At 40.6% G+C, this 17,289-nt stretch overlaps 1 protein-coding gene across 4 annotated transcripts in view; it reads right to left on the bottom strand.

Annotated features, from left to right (window-relative positions):
- The window catches only part of LOC100699146 (collagen alpha-1(XIV) chain), a 152,154-nt gene that overhangs the window by 77,070 nt on the left and 57,795 nt on the right, over nt 1-17,289 (bottom strand). For all 4 annotated transcript variants that reach the window (XR_003222272.1, XM_025911718.1, XM_019364636.2 and 1 more), the window contains exons 20-25: nt 15,412-15,544; nt 14,103-14,225; nt 9,583-9,732; nt 6,509-6,625; nt 2,782-2,928; nt 1,285-1,359 (exon numbers count right to left, since the gene is read on the bottom strand). Coding sequence is in view for 3 of the 4 variants with exons in the window: in XM_025911718.1 (XP_025767503.1) it covers nt 1,285-1,359; nt 2,782-2,928; nt 6,509-6,625; nt 9,583-9,732; nt 14,103-14,225; nt 15,412-15,544 (745 nt within the window). In the remaining variant the exon portion in view is untranslated. The remainder of the gene's footprint in view (nt 1-1,284; nt 1,360-2,781; nt 2,929-6,508; nt 6,626-9,582; nt 9,733-14,102; nt 14,226-15,411; nt 15,545-17,289) is intronic.

Genomic DNA, 17,289 nt, shown 5'->3' with positions numbered 1-17,289 from the left:
TTTTGGAGCAACACATGCTGCTCTCCAGATGACTTTTTTTTTTAGCTTCGTCAACTGTGCTAAATCTGCATGTATTACAACAGCATGGCTCTTTAATAAAGCAGCCCAAAGCTAAACTGGCATGCCAGCTGTAATGACCTGTCACCTAATAAAAGAGGGCACAAAATCCTATATTAAGTATGGCTTTATAAGCATTTTGCATAAAAACAGAGGAATTAGACTCCTTGCTCTCCAAAGGCTCAAGTGTTATTAAAAAGTTAGTGACATCATATTCATTATTGGCTTTTTTTAAATTGTTCAAATGCCTTAATTTGACATGCTCTCTTTTTTAACATATTAAAATAGATATAGTGCTTGGATTGGATGTTTTTTATTACATAGATTGTAGTTTGAATTTATCAAGAACAGCTGAGGCTCATTTTCTAAATTTTACTTAGTGATTGAAGAGAAACATGACTTCACAGGTATCATAACTTGCTGGTCAGCGGTGAGTCAGGTGTACCCTGCATGATCTGAGGAGAAGTAAAGCTGAGTGGGAGTGATCAGATTAGCTTAGCTGAGCCTGTGGTAATATGATAAGAAGTTACTTTTCTTCATTTTGGTGTTAGCTGCAGCAGAATCAATATATTTCACATAATTAAGTCATTGTGGATTAAAAATGTCTGAGATTTTCCTTTAGCACACCCTACATTTACAAGCCGACTCTCCAAATTTCCTTATGATTTACTGTGTATGTTCAGTTTCAGTACCACAGCAGAGCGGTATAGCATGCTGGGGACTGTATTCTTCTTTCGTGCCTCCGTCTCCCTAGCATCCTCCTCTGTCACACCATCTGCACACCCTCAATCACTACTTTCTCTTTGGTATTTCCCTTTTCCTCTCCTCTGGCAGCTCAATCTTTGGCATCATTTTCCCAATATATCCACTAAACACACTCTTCTGTCTCACATTCATTTTCCTAAGTTGCTTCAGTCGCATTTTTCCTGCACGCACAGGGAAAATAAATTCAGATAAGAAGTTTTCAAAACAACTTCTAAAACAAGTATTAAGTACATCATTTTTACTGAATGCACATGTTTTTGTATGTAAACAAACTCATGAGAAGGAATGTCTTGGCCATTTTTGTTTTTCAAAGTACACAATGAATACACCAGGCGGGAATAAGGAACAGAAATAAGATGGATGTCATATTTCCACTGAAAAGACATTTAAAAAAAATAATATGTCAACTGCAAGGATTATCCACCACATTTGAACATAAGAGTATTAAAAGCCTCTGCTCACCCTCTTTGGCTGGTGGGATTGTGGGTGGGGGCTCCGTAGTGGGCGGTTCAGTCGGCGCCTGAGTGGGTGCTGGAACTGGAAGCATGCACAAACACACACAGAGACACAGAGAAACAAGGCAAGGTCATCAATCATGACGACAGTGACAAGTGGCACCATCAATGGGGTCTACATGCAGACCGCAAACACACACTTCTGCATGAGCACACAAACACAGCTGGCACACTGAGACATAGCAGTGGTCTGTTTCTATTAACCTTTCCTCCAGCGATTGAGCTCTGGACCTTTACAGAAAAAAGATTTCTAATGCAATCTGTAGATACTGTACACAAGCAATACAGCTTCTGTGTTTTATTGAGTTTGTCTTACTTCAGATTTGAACTTTCTAAATTGTTTCTATACATCCTAAATTGGGGACAGCACAAGTGATTTTTTCATCAGTCTAGCATCTATTGTCTGTAAGAGTCAAAAACAGCCCCAAGTTAAAGTCTGTGCCTCAGTGTCAGATTAATTACTTTGGAGAAAGTTCTGTCAAACCAGAGAGAAGTAAAGTGAATCATCTCGGAGAGATTTGCTACTGCGCAAAGAAGCGACACATACTCTGTAAAACTGGATGAGATTATCTCAACAAATGTTTCTTCAGCTTCCACACCACACCGCTGTGGTGACAAAACAAAGATATGTAGCCCGCTTGGGAATATCTGCTTGATTGACGCAGTTGTCACTGAATGATAAACAGTGAGGAGTTCAGGTGAAATTCGTGCCTTCGTTACCTGACGCTGTTTCTTGTCTTTGTTGTGTCTTTTCACCCTTTGAGCTTCATTGGTTGTTTACAGACTTACACAAATGATATGGAAAAGTAGCTGTTGGCTGTGTGTAAAAGCAACAAGTACAATTTCAAGTACTGAACTTAATACACTTAATACAATTATGACTATTTGTAGTTGCTGCTTCTCTTTGCTGTGGCTGACAGCTAAAAGTTTTGATACACAGACACACTCTTATTAATTACATTTACTGTGAATACATCAGTGAATTTTCTCTTGTCTATAGACCTTCAACTATTTCCAAAACCAAACAGATGAAGTCATCCAAAAGATTCTTGCTACATAGCAATGTGAATATGAGAACATATCTATCTATTCATTTTTTTTTATCAGTGAATGACATTGGCATTCACTGATATTAGAAGGACACTCTGGAGCCAACCACTACCCTGAAAGCCCCCTGAGAAATCAACAGGACCAAACACGATATCTTTTCCAAGAGTGCAACCGAGCAAATGAAAGAAAACGTAAGCAGATGGCTACAGGGTGCAAAGAGGGAAAAATATACATAAGATGGAGACGTAAAGGATCAACTGATTGCATTAGATGAGAAATGAGTAAAAAAGAAATAAGAATAAAACTTGCAACCGCTTTAAAAATGTTCATGATAAATAGAAATGAATGAAATGATTGACCGCTTTGACATAAAACAAACATAAACCCAGCATACGTGTCATGTCAGTGATGGAGACAGAGGGTCCCTCCGTTTCTTGTATTTGCGCGTGAACGCTGATCTGGTATTGGCTACTAGGAGTGAGGTCGTAAAAGCAGTGTCGGGAAACTCCACCTCCCAGCCTCACTTCCTGTCTCTGGTCATCTGCAAGGCAACAAGAAATAAAAGAGCTGATTTAGAGTGATTAAAATTCCCAATAAAAGTCATGCACGCCAAACAGACTGAAATCGCTTGGAGATCCTTTTTAGATGAACTTTTACAAAAGACACACTTTCATTTTCCTCTGTGTTCTTAATGAAAATCAAAGATAATATTAATAATACATTTTCTAGCAGATTAAGGTAAATATTATCAGATTTGAGTTCGGTTTAAGGATCTGTCACCTTTATGAAGCTTCATGTTTTGTTTACTTTACAGAATTAACTGTGATTCATCAAAATGATTCATTCTCAGGCATATTTATCATGATGAAAGCACAACACACACACACACACACACACACACACACACACACACACACACACACACACACACACAAACACTAGTTGAGAATCTGTCACATGTGCCGCTTTCACTTCACCGAAAAAGGTAACTGAGAAAGTTTTCAAAAAGTGTGGGAAAACATCTTAAATCAACTGAAAATCAAAATAAATCACGTTATTGAGCTCTTTTCTCTTCTCTTGACAATTTCCCCTGGATTGCAGACTGCAAACACGTTCTTTGTAGTGTCTGTTTTGACAAGCTGCACAGCGAGAGGATCACAGAGAAGAAAAGACATGAGAATTTATGTTGGCAGCCCAAAAGGTACAAACTGGAAACTCGCGTATACAGTACACACTCTAATGGCTGCCATTTGTCAGTTTCATTTAGTCTAATCTTTTTTCTTAATGTGTCTCTCATCTTGGAGGTTGACAAATTAGCTCCTCCTCCGTGCAGGAAGCAGCCATAGATAATAAAGTTTAGGGAAACAGCTGTCACCGAGGCTCTACACATTTCCATCCGAGAAGGTGTTTAAGCAGCTGGCTGGCTCTGCGTGGATTAAAGCAAATCTCTAAACTTTCGACTTCAACATCCCACCGCTGCTCAGGCAGGAGAGGGAGAGAGAGCGCGACAAAGACAAATCGAAAAGTTTGCGAGGAAGACGGGAGAGAAATCTCCCTCCTTCCTGCTGTCTTCTTCGCTCGAAAGGCAATGACATGCGTGCACAAATCACACGCCGAATTTGTTCGTGTCTCTAATGCATTTATCAGCCAACGCTAGCTTCCAATTTAGTTTAATCAACAGCAACCACGAGCCTGAACGCTGTCGGAAAAATCTATTTTAAAGCAGAGCCAAGATCTGATATACATACACAGTGCATTCCTGTTATTCAGTTTAATTTTAATAAAGCTGCATTCAATTTTGTTGCTGCGCTGTCATTGCCTTGATGTTGTGCACACTGCCTCGCTTGCACACCAAAGCAAATCAGGATCATTGGTAATGGTATTAGTCACACCTGTGGTTTCCTTCCCATGGCAAATCAAACGGGTGGAACCCAGAGCTCATTTACCAACTACGAATCTCACTGAACGGCAATCAAGGAATAAATGACAGGATATTTTCAGTCTTAATGTAAACCCATGAAGCACATACTGTAGTCCAACCTGCCTGCTACAATATGTTTTCATTTTTATGCTCACTTTCACACTATTGCACTGCATGAGACTGATATTTCAAAAATAACTCTGTGGACTAAGCAGTAATTCAGGCATTACTTGCCTACACTACAAATTATTTTGAGGATGACCACAGATCTATACAGCAATTTCTACACGATAGCCATCTCTGAAAAATATCAGGAGGGCTTTAGATTTTATATGAACTCGTGCTGCCCAGCTGATAGCCCCCTGAGGACAAATAAAAATAAAGCTCTGACTTGAAATTGTTCACTGTGATAGAATGAGCTCCAAACTTCTCTGTCAACACAACGTGGATTTTATATTTTTGTCATCTGATTCAGTGGGAAAGAGCAAACTATCACAAAGCTGGGCTTAAACACAACTTTTTTCCTTTTGCTGATCCTATTTAACTAAAACATATTTTTCTACTTTCTCCTTTTTGTGCACCCTCCTCCCTTTGCTTCAACCCCTTTTCTTCCTGCAGCTCCCTTTTTCCATTGATTAATAAGGTGATCTGTGTATTAAACAGCGTCTAAAGGTCATATTCTGTGTCTTTCCTGGTTTCATTTCTGCTGCGATGACATGCGCGATTCTCAAAGCAGTTTCCTCCCATGTCATTTATTGAGCATATCATATCTCCCTTCCCTTCTGCAAATAGCAAGATTTATGATGATCCCTCACAGCAGAAACCAGTGCCATGTGAGAATGAAACAAATATATATAACACTTATTTCCCCAGTTGCTCACATCAATATAAATCAACATGAATGTGAAAGGTACACGTAACCAGTACACGTGTCCGGAGCTGACGGGTCTTTGTGTTAATAATAAACAGAGGAGACATTTTCACGAGGATACTGGAAACCTTTGAGGACACACATTCAAAAGGTCGCAGCCTGAATTCAGCCGCATCACCGCATAACACAACTCTAGTAAAGATTTTGATTTACTGACTGAACTGTATTCCAGATACTTAACTGGCAAAAATATTGTTTCTCAGTAAAAATGCACAGTAAAAATGTAAGTATTGACTATGTGTCACAGCTGACAGGACAGAGTGAGCAGCTTGTTGCAGGTCAAATTACCAATGGACTATATTAAAAAAATTTACACTTTGCACAGATACAAGTATATGCCAGTATACAATATAATTAAGGTCTCAGTCACACAGGTCTGGAGACGAGTTGGCAACCATCCGATTGCATGATGTTGCTGGCTGCTGCTGTTAAGTCATCCCATTCCAACACGTTCTCATCCCAAAACGTAAAATACGACACCATGTGACAAATCCTCGGTATGTTACGCTTTCGGAAACATGAGAACAGTTTGGAATTAATCTACACATGTATATTTATTTTACTTTCTCATCATTAATCACTTTGGAAAACACTATCTAATACGTTTAAGATTGTGGTTAAGGTTAGGATTAAGGTTAGGGTTAGGGCTGGAATACACGGCTGGAATATGTGTTACCGCCGGGAACGTCATTCTATTGGACTCCATCCGCAATCTGGCGCGTACCATAGGGATGCGGAAGGTTACCTCTCTTGTTCCTATGGGACGCCTCAGGACGTAACTAATCGTCGGTATGTTACGTGTTGGGAATGAGAACGGTCTCCCAATTCATGTAATCCTAGAGCCTGGTTGGCGTGTGAGAGACCAACTTGTCAGCAAACACTTGCAAACCACTTGCCAAGTGGTACTGAAATGTCGAAGCAAACCTGAAACAGAGACCGGTCACCTTGAAATAAAAGTTGCACCGTTTGAAATGTGTTGATTGCAGCAGGAAGGAATCAACTTTAACTTTGAGGGCAACCATTCTCTGTCTCCAGTTTGCAAGGCATTCAGAGAGTAAATGTCGAGTGTTTGTAGACATGTGCAAACACTTGCAAACCACACAGCAATCTGCTAACAAGCAAAGCAAACACAGGGAAAGCTTTTGGTGCAGCACCCTCAGCTAGCAACCACTCGCTAACCGGGTGGAGAATACACATTCTTCCCTAGTGAATGGAGGTTGTCAGAGGGTTGTTGACAGGTCTTTAGGCCTTAAGAGTAAAAGTACTTACTGAGTGTGGACTGTATAGAGATTCTGTATATTGTAGCATGTAGAAGAGGCTGCCACTGAACACACATGCTGTTGGGTCGCACCTGGTAGGCTGACAAGCCAGACACACCAAGGAATACTAGAGAGAAACAAAGAGTTGTAGAGATGACAGAAAGGTCAGATTAACCTCTAGTTTTCAATTTCCAATACACTCACTAATATACATTTCGTAATGTCTCTCTCTCTCTCTCCGACACACACGCACGCGCGCGCACAAACACACACACACACACACACACACACACACACACACACACACACACACACACACACACACACTATTACTTCCTAATATATTACTTCCTGTTGTCCCCAGCCCTTCCACGCACCAGACGATCAAGAGTTAAAGTAGGAGAAATTTTGAAGTCCCCAAACAGAAAGCTCTTTTGCTTTTAGTGTTTCGGACACAATTATGAATTGTCCAGATTATGTATGAAACAGGAAAGTGGTCAGAACATTAACAGTGCACCAAGGGTAGATAGTCTAAAACCTTCAGCTGGGTAGATGTTAAAATAAATCATTAAATAACAAAATTAGTCAGGTTTGATGTGTCTTGTGGGGGAACAAGAGACATTATGCAGTGAAATGCAAAACAGCTGAGCAGTTTTAATAGCTGAAACTTGTTTGGTAGTGATATTTCAGTGTACCACAGGCAAGCAAACCTCCCTGGAGTCACTCTCTCTTCTGTTTTCCTCTCTCTCCCTCTCTTGCTCACTCTTGTTCTTTCCTCCTTGTTAACAGAATTTGCTGATGATATAAAATAAACTCGGCTCTTGTGCCAGTAAATGGATATTTTATGCCGGGACCATATGGCAGGTGCCTTATTTTAAATACTTTTGAATAATGCATAGGGCAACCCATCATTTCTATTAATAATATGCAAAGATGCACATAAACTTACTCTCATACATACAAACATGCAACATTGATGGGCACTGGAAGACGGACACCTGCAAGCTGGTGCTGATGCACATGTGGGTGCAGCTGCATGCAGATAAACACTGTGTTAAAATGAATGTCTGATTTTGGCTCCCTTTGCTACAACTGGATGAAAAAAAGTCTTTGCACCCAAAGGAAAAGTATATATTTAGTTGATTCAGGATGTTTCTCATCATGCCTTTCTTTTCACATTGGAAAGTCTGAGTCAAACCTCTCTTTTTTTTATGCAAAACATCACAAGACTCTTCCGCAGTCTTGTGCTAACCTATACGATAAAAGCTCCAGCACCCAATTACAAAAAATATTAAGCTTTGTCTGAGGGAAACAAGTTAATTTCATTCACTGGTCCTACGGGTACTAAATTTGCTTTTTATGCTACATGTTAGTATGTGCAAATTACTTGTGCAAACATGCCATATCACCTTCTGTTGATGAGGCTGCCATGAATGCAGTGTGCCCGGGGAAATATGACACTATAGCCACCTTATTAAAATGACAAATGATTCAATGCACTTCCCTTTATAAATCAGGGTTCCCCCAGAGAAGACCAAACTACTGGCAATGAATTTAACTAAGCACTGTGTAACATGGGGAAATGCGATACATCTGAAAATGTATCGGCGCATTGAGAATTGATTGCATCTAATAGAGAATATGTGTTCTGTTGAATATTTAGTGATGAGCTATTTTCTTGATCCCTGGCCAGCAGTGTAGAAAAACTAATTACAGCATGAAAAACAGTACTAGAAGCATAATGCGGTAGATAGCATGGATCCCAAAAGAGTAACATGTGGATTAAGTTGAAAAACAAAATACATGCATTCTGTTAGTCCTGAAGTCACTGCTAAAAATTTGTTGCCACGCCGGTGTCAGAGTGTAAAGTTTATATATGGAAGGTGGTATAATTTACATCTCAGTGCCTCGTGTTTTATCTTTCTCTCTTTGAAATGAAAGCATCTTTCATTATGAGTGCTTTATATAGACAGGAAGGCGTGAGGGAGTTGTAAGTCATCCTACTGGGGCACAGAGAAAAACAGATGAGGGATGGCACAACACTGCAGCACAAATTAATAAAAAGAAATCAAAAGCAGCCCATTTATTTGCAGATGATGTGCAACTCGATTAATCACTCAGCTTTACGTGTCTCAGCATTTTGCTTCAGAGGGAAATAGTGTGGTGATGAGCTATTAAAACTACAGTATAAGCTTATTTGTATTTATCCCACCACTTGAAATTAGACCTTAAACCCAGAAAACCGCAATAGATTTTGAGAGAGGGATGATAGGGCAGTTTTCTGAAAACTCACATGACTACACAGAATCATAAAGAAAAAAACTAAAAAGACAACGTAAATGAAAGCATGCATGCAGTGCTTTTTAACTTTTCTCTTTTCTCTCTGCGTCTCAGCCTCCCACTCTCTTCATCTATTTGTTTTAGATGAGAGAAGCATTAAAGCCTGCATTAGTTCTTACTGCACCTACTGATACCAAATCTATATGCAAAAGAGATTGTTCTCACCGCCTGCAAGGAAAATATTAATATCCATCTGTCTGTTTGCTAAAGTCTCAATGGAAATTAGAGAGTATGATATCAGCAGGTGTTTAATATGCATGTTATACCTTCCCCACTTTCCTTAAACTACTTTGCTTTTCTGCTGCCGTCTAATTGCCACACAACGTTTTGTGGCAAATTTATAATTAAAAAATTTCCAGCTGGTGGTGACATCCCAATAAAGCTCCTTTATTCACAGGGGGTTGCTGTGGCAACCCCCTGTGCATGTTTGATTTGGTAGATTTTTTACACCAGATGCCCTTTCTGACACAACCCCAAAGGGATTTGTGTTTCCTCCTGGGATCAAAACAGACATCTTTCACTTGGTAGGCGAATGTGTAAATGAGTAAATCCCCCCAAAATACAATAACCTCCCAAAAGTAAATCAGTGTTTTTTCAATGAAAGTGCATTTAAAATTATGGTTGCATATGTTCAAAATCTTATGGTAATTAACTGTAACAGCCAAGATACTGTGAGGGATAACGAGTTCCTCGGCATCCACATTTCTGTCCTGTTACTAGCAGGTTTATGAGAAGGACACTTACATGTCTTGGCATTTATTAGCTGTGGCTCACTTTCTCCTGCAGGATAGGAAGCCTTTACTCGGACACTGTACTCTGTCCCACTTTGTAGATTGACAATAAGCATGGAGTTCTCATCTTCATCCACTGTTGTCTCCAATACTGGACCGTGAACTGAGAACAAGACACATACACACTGGTGTAAAAAGGAACCAAACAATGATAAATGTTTCTGATTTTTTTAAGTCACACGCTACAAACAAGATAAACACAAAGCTATGAGAAGTGTAAAACATTTAAAATACTATTTACATTTAGAATCACTCAACCTACCACTAAAAAGTATTAAGTTTGCAAACACATTGGTTAGGTCATATCCTGAAACTTTTTACATTTGAGCATCAGATTAAATTTGAGCATCAGTCCATGGGACCTGGCCGGGAACAGCCTGAAAAAGGGACATGGGCCCAACTTCCTGTAGGCCCACCAGCTGCAGGAGGCGCTGCAGGGGTCAGGTGAAATGTGTGCAGGGCGGCGGCCAAGGGCAGAGACCTTTGCAGACTGATCCCCAGCTACCGAAACTAGCAATTGGGAGATGGAACGTCATTTCTCCGGTGGGGAAGGAGCCTGAGTTAGTGCGTGAGGTTGAGAGGTACTGGCTAGTTATAACTGGGCTCACCTCAATGCACGACTTGAGCCCTGGAACCAGTGTCCTGGAAAGGGGCTGGACTAAGTCTGGAATTGCCCTTGGTGAAAGGCTGGGGTTGGGTATCTTAGTATCCCCTCGGGTTGCTGCCTGTAGGTTGGGGTTTTTCCCAGTGGATGAGAAGGTTTGTTCCCTGCGCCTTTGGGTCGGGGAACGGGTCCTGACTGTCGTCTGTGCTTATGAACCAAACAAGGGTTCAGAGAACCCAGCTTTCTTGGAGTCCCTGGGCGGGGTGCTTGAGAGTACTGCACCTGGGGCCCCTATAATTCCACTGGGAGACTTCAACGCTCATGTAGCCAACGACAGTGAGACCTGGGAGGACATGGCTAGAAGGAACGGCCTACCAGATCTAACCTGAGTGGTGTTCTGTTACTGGACTTCTCTGCAAACAGAAACAACACGGTTTGTCCATAACGAACACCATGTTCGAACATAAGGGTGTCCATAAGTGCACGTGGGACCAGGAGACTCTAGGTTGTAGGCTAATGATCGACTTTGTAATCGTATTATCAGATCTGCAGCCATATGTTCTGGACACTCAGGTGAAGAGAGGTGCTGAGCTGTCAACTGATCACCATCGTGAGGGTGCACAGGAAATGCCTGAATAATAAGGAATACTTCAAGGACCTCCTTAATCCCACTGACAAGCCTTCAATAGAGGAAGCAGCGTCTGGGGACAAGGGGGACAACTCATATATCTCCGGGGGTGAGGTCACTGAGGCAGTTAAACAACTTCTTAGTGGCAGGGTGAGTACCTTGCCACTAAGATCAGGGGAAGTGCCTTTGGATTGGCACACCGGGCTGGTGGTTCCCATCTTTAAGAAAGGGGACTGGAGGGTGTGTCCAACTAAAGGGGGATCACACTCCTCAGCCTGCCTGGGAATGTCTATGCCAGGGTGCCGAAAACAAGCATCCGTCCTTCAGTCGAACCTCAGATACTGGAGGAACAAAGCAGTTTTCAGTCGCGAAACACTGGACCAGGTCTTTTGGGAGTTTGCCCAACCAGTCTACATGTGTTTTGTGGACTTGGAGAAAGCATTCGACCGTGTCCCTCAGGGAGGGGCTTCGGGTGTATGGGATGTCTGGCCCATTGCTACAAGCAATTCAATCGTTAAACAACTGTTGCAGGAGCTTGGTCCTCCATTCCTTTTGGAGCCAGTTGGAGCATCTGACTAGAATGCCTCCTGGGCATCTCCTGGGTGAGGTATTCCACTGGGAGGAGGCTCTGGGGGCAGACCCAGGACATGCTGGACAGATTATATCTCTTGGCTGGCCTGGGAACACCTTAACGTTCCCCCCGGAAAAGCTGGAGGAGCTGGGCGGGGAGAGGGAGGTCTGGGCTTCTCAGCTTAGGCTGCTGCCCCTGCGACCCGGCCCCAGATAAGCGGAAAAAAATGGATGGATGGATGGATGGATGGATGGATGGAAGTCAAAACCAACTATTCAAGTATCTTTGAATAAACTAAGCCTCTAACAGTATAATATCAGAATGATATAAGTACTTTCTAAATTATTGTCAGGGTCCTGGGTCCCCTGACCCAGCATGTTTAATTCTTTATGATTTTTGTAATATTGTGCTTGTGAGTTGTATCGTTTCTAGTTTTGATCCCTTGCCCTTCGTGTTTCTCTGTGTCCCCTCTGTTCTGTGTGGTCTGTCTGCATGTTGAGTTTCCCTCTGTGTCTTTCGGTTCTTAGAGTCCTCTGTCTTATGGTTTATGTCTCTGTGTTTCTTAGTTGCTGTCTCCACTGTGCCAAGTTCGTGTCTCTGTGTCATACTTCCTGTTTTACTTTGAAGGTCCGTGTCTTATGTAAATGTGTCCTGCTTTGCTCCCTTGTCTCGTCAGTCCTGATTTCTCCCAGCTGTGCTCTCCTTCTGTGTCTCATTCCCCTCGTTACTTCCCAGTGTATTTAAACCCTGTGTTTCTCTGAGTCAGTGTCGCGTCGTCCCTCATGCTGTGTGGATCTCCTGGTGTCTCCCTGTAAGTTTAGTGTGTTATTCCCCAGTTTAGTTTACTTTGTATGCTTTCCCAGCCTGTGAATAAAGCTGTGGTTTTGAGTTCATCCCTTGTGTCTACGAGCCTGCATTTTGGGTCCAATTCCTGCCTGCCACACAGCGTTTCATGACAATTATAATAATTTTAATAATGTTTTAATAATGTTTCCCTTTATTTCATGTGTCATGAAATATATAAAATGCTCTCAACATGGATTGCATCAAGTCATATAATACACATACACATATAATACCCCTGACTGTTGTTTTGGTTTAGCACTATATAAATAAACCTGAATTTAATTATATACACAAACACACAAAGAGATGCCCTCAACTTGACTACTAAAATAAAAACAAAGACATAACAGTAACATTCTGTATTAATGCGGCTTTCCCAGATAACTGCTGCAAAGTGTTTTACAAAATAATAACAACCTCGAATACAGAGATTAAAGAATTAAATTAAAAATGAAACAAATACAATAGAAAAAAAATAAAAACAGATAAACACAGACAGAGTAGCAATTATCTTTACAGCACACAGCCCACTGGAACAATGTGAAGGGAAACAAGCTGTGTGTTTGCATGTGTGCTGTGCATTTTAATCATTTGCTAAACTTAGTGTGTTTATACCTATATTAAGTATATGGTAGCTGTATAGCTGTGTGTGTGTAGGAAGGCACACACAGGCACTTTTCTTCCCTCCATGGCTCTTACTGTGAAAACAGCAGCCTGCTGAAAATTATTTCTCTTCAATACAATTTCCTAAAATCAGATGAATGCAGTCTGTCCTGCTTATAGCTGGATCCTCAGAGACACAGTAATTGTGTTTAGATGACTAAAAACAGACATGGAAAGGAAAAATGAAAAAAAAAACTGTGTTTTGTTTTGGAAAGATGAAACAATTAGAACTACAGAAGCAGGATAACAGTGAAAATGGGCTTTTGATGATGCCTCAAGACAAAAAATAAATAAATGAGTTAGGGTAACGTCTTATTTTAGTGCCAAATGGTGACATCTTCCTTGAACTTCATTTTAAAAGAAAAACCAAGAAGCCACTATCAGGAAAACCAAAACACCTTGAGAGCCTTTTGTTTTGTCAGACATTATGTGTCTGTCACAGATTTTTCAGTGTTGGGTCCTTAACAATCAGCTATACACGATATAAACACACACACACACACACACACACACACACACACACACACACACACACACACACACACACACACACACAGGATACTTTCTCAGGTTCACCTTGCTAGTACTACGTTTTACTCCCACTTGCCTGTAGAAGTGTCTTAATTTCAACAAGATGCTGGAAACGTTCCTCATAGATTTTGGACTATACTGACATATTGACATGATGAAAATGCTCTGTTCTCCCACATTTGTTTAATTGAGATGGCCATATTCAAGAAACCAGTTTGAGATCATTTGAGTTTTGTGACAGGGGGCGTTAACCTACTGGAAGCAGGAGTGGTCTTCTGCTGCTGTAGCCCATCCGCCTCAAGGTTTCATGTCTTGTGTGTGTGCAGATCAGCAGTTCTGAAATGCTTAGACCAGCCCATCTGGCACTAAGGTTCATGCCACGCCCAAAGTTACTTAAATCACCTTTCTTTGCCATTCTGATGCTCAGCTTGAACTTCAGCAGGTCATCTTAATTTTGTCTACATGCCTAAATGCACTGAGTTGCTGCCATGTAATTAGCCATACCTAGCAGAGCCCTGAGTGACTGTATATTCATTTGCTAGACAAAGGAAGGTGAAAAAGAAGATATACTTAGATAGAATAATAATAATAATTAACAGAATGTGTGTGTGTGTGTGTGTGTGTGTGTACCATAGAGGGGCTGGTAGACGATCTTGTAACCCTCAACAGGAGACAGAGGTGGATCCCACGAGACCCTGAGGCGGTTGAACCACTCCTCTGACACACGCAGATTTTCAGGAGGCAAGAGCGGCACTGCCAAAAACAAAGCAAAACCAGAACATAGAAGAGCTTCTAAGAACTGCAGCTGATATTACTAACACATGCTAAAACCCTGACGTAAGAACTAATTCACCTAAGTCATCAAATGTAAAGACAACCAATCCATATTATTTGTCTACAGTAGGACTTAGAGCTGAATATCATTTCATGTTTATGATAACTGGCTTCCTAAGGATATAGAAATGTTTAACAGCCACATGAGAAATTTATTTAAATAAAACTGATAAAATTAATGTTTAATCATTTAAATCTGAATGTCAGCTCTCATATTCAGCTTGATAAAACAAATGCTCACCACTGGGACCAGTTTCAGCTAATAAAAAAATCTTCACAGGTGAGAAACTGAAAATGGAACAATTTTGGTGTTTTTCTGTTATAAATTATTCAATCAAATGATTATCAATTAAGTTTGCATCTAAAGGCAGTTTTTCCTGCTTTCAGTACTTGACAGTTTTTGACTTTACAAGAGACGCTTTCAGGTGTTACAGGTCTAATATCCAGCCTTGACAGGGCTGGGTGTGAGTTGTGCACTTCCACAATTAGAGGAATAACACATTACTTCAGGAACTGATTTAGGGAATAATATTCATCACTGAACCCCCCCCCCCCAAAAAAAAATCATCTCTTACTGTACACCAGGTTCTGATGTATAATTCTTCAAGCTAAGTAGATTTTTATTTGCATTACAATGACTTATAGAGCTCTCATCTAAAAAGAAGACATGTTTTGTCTGACATTTCAATTCTCTGCGCGGTGAGGAGACAGCCACTGCTGGCTCATAAGAGGTAATCTAGAGAATAGTTGAGAAAATCAATTAGACCTGAGCAAAATAATTTAATCGTCTCATTAATGAAAGGCGCTGCAGCAATTATGAGTGGCCTTCATTAAGACAATTAGGAATGCATCAGTATTTGTCGTGGCTTTGATTTATAATCTCCTTCAAGAACGTAAATGAACATGAAATTAATGCAATGCAAATGAACACTCTGCTCACAGCGATGAAATTCACTGTCATTAACTTCCAGTTTTCTCCTAAACTGGGAGCTGCATCTCTGTGTCATGAAAAGGGAGAAACACAGCATTGACCGCTGTGGTCAATAAGCCAGAGATGTGTGAGTGTGTGTGTGTGCTTTGCATTCTGTGTGTTTGTTAGCCTTACATGTGGAACTCATGGCAGATGCACCGAGGCCATCTTGTCCATCGCTGTACACCGGTGTGACTGTCACTTTGTAGCTGGTGTCTGATTGTAAAGGCTCGAGCACTGCTCTCGTCTGACCTCCAGAAACTGACATCTACGATTGGAAACACACACGTGAATACACACATTACATATATATATATACATATATATATATATATATATATATATATATATATAAAATATATATACATGTACATATATATATATATATATATATATATATATATATATATATATACATATATACATATAGCACACTGGGTATAGAAACAGCCTCTCTGCTCTGCTGGGTTAAAAGGACATTTGGAGGAAGTTTAAGAAGTCTTTTCAATTCAGCTCAGTCAATAAAGTCAGTTGATGGCAAAAGTGGGGCAGGGAATAGCTGAGAAAAACCCCATTACTGCCCCGTCTTCATTTATAACTGTTGAAGTATTTCCCTGGATGTTTGTTTGCGTCCTAAAAGTACCACTTGGTTTAAATGAGCTCCTTTTTTATCCAACAGCCCGCACCTCCACCCCCTGTACTCTGAGTATTTCTTCTGTGGCAACAAGCTAATCATGATGAAAGTGATAATTTACAGTATACTTAAAACCTGATAGAGATACACTAAGAATGAGATTCACTGGCTGGCAAAACAATCTCGATAAGTCACACCAAGTGGATTTTATTAAAGGTGCTTTCAGCTATACTGTAGCACACATATTGTTCATCCGCAGCTGTCCTGAAACTGTAGGAGGTCAAAGTTTTCATTACGCAGAGCACTCATGCTCTCAGTCATGTTGGCTTGAGCACTAAAAGTTGAGCATTACGAATTGCTCCTCTAAAAGTGCTTAGAATGATGAAAATTACAGTCATTTGCAGCTCCATAACAACTGTGACTACTGAGATTATGCAACGCAGTTTAAAAGCACACTTTGACTGCTCTGGCATCTAACTGAGGATATCTGTAACTAAACTGTAAGTCATTTGAGCTTGAAAAACTACACAGCACTGACACAACCAAGTTATTTCAATATTTCAGTAATGAAACTTATGTGCAAGTTCAGTAAGGAAGATTATTTAGTATTCACTCTTCTGCCTGCATTCCTGGGTGTTTGGGCTGCTAGTCTAGTCTTTACAGTACTTCATTATTGGGTCTCCACCTGCTTCATCTCTGCCACCACCAGGATTTAGGCCCTGGGTAGGTCCTGTCCTACTTTGTATCACTTTTGGACTATGCTCTGCTAATGTAGCTTCCTCAGAGTCTAATTGCCGAATAGTTTATTACTATGAATTAAGTTCAGTTCTTTCAAATTTTCTCTCCTCATTGAAAACTGCCCTGACTAAAAACTGACTTACTCCTGCTCCTTATACGAAGAGCTTCAATATTTATAAAGCAAACCGCATCAGAGAGAGCTCTATGTCTGTTCTTAAATAAGTCTTGGGTTTGAAAACAAAACTTTGTTTCCATTTTTCATGATTTCTGAGTTGATGTAACATTAAGTGATATTAGAAATTGGCAATAGGTGTGAATCGCATGATCCATGTACAGTTGTGAATGTCTTGTATTACCTGTTCTTCATCTTTTCTGGACCCTTTTGGATTACAGTTATTCTTTACAATTTAGTGTTTGTGTTTATATTATTTTCGCACATCCTGCCATCTTGGTCTTCAACTTCTACACCAAGACGTGACATGAGTGGTGACACAAGGCTATTCAGAGCCAAAGGATGGGGAGGAGCTGTCCACTGTGACTTGGGTGCTGAAACACTGTGTCCAAGTGGAGGTGCAGACACACGCGCGCATTTTCAGGTACATAAACAAACAAACAGAGTTTTCTGCGCTGTCTCTTTCTCC

This window comes from Oreochromis niloticus, linkage group LG11 (assembly GCF_001858045.2).
Source record: "Oreochromis niloticus isolate F11D_XX linkage group LG11, O_niloticus_UMD_NMBU, whole genome shotgun sequence".
NCBI lineage: Eukaryota > Metazoa > Chordata > Actinopteri > Cichliformes > Cichlidae > Oreochromis > Oreochromis niloticus.
The sequence above is the reverse complement of the archived record's forward strand: the minus strand, read 5'-3'. Positions and strand labels throughout refer to the sequence as shown.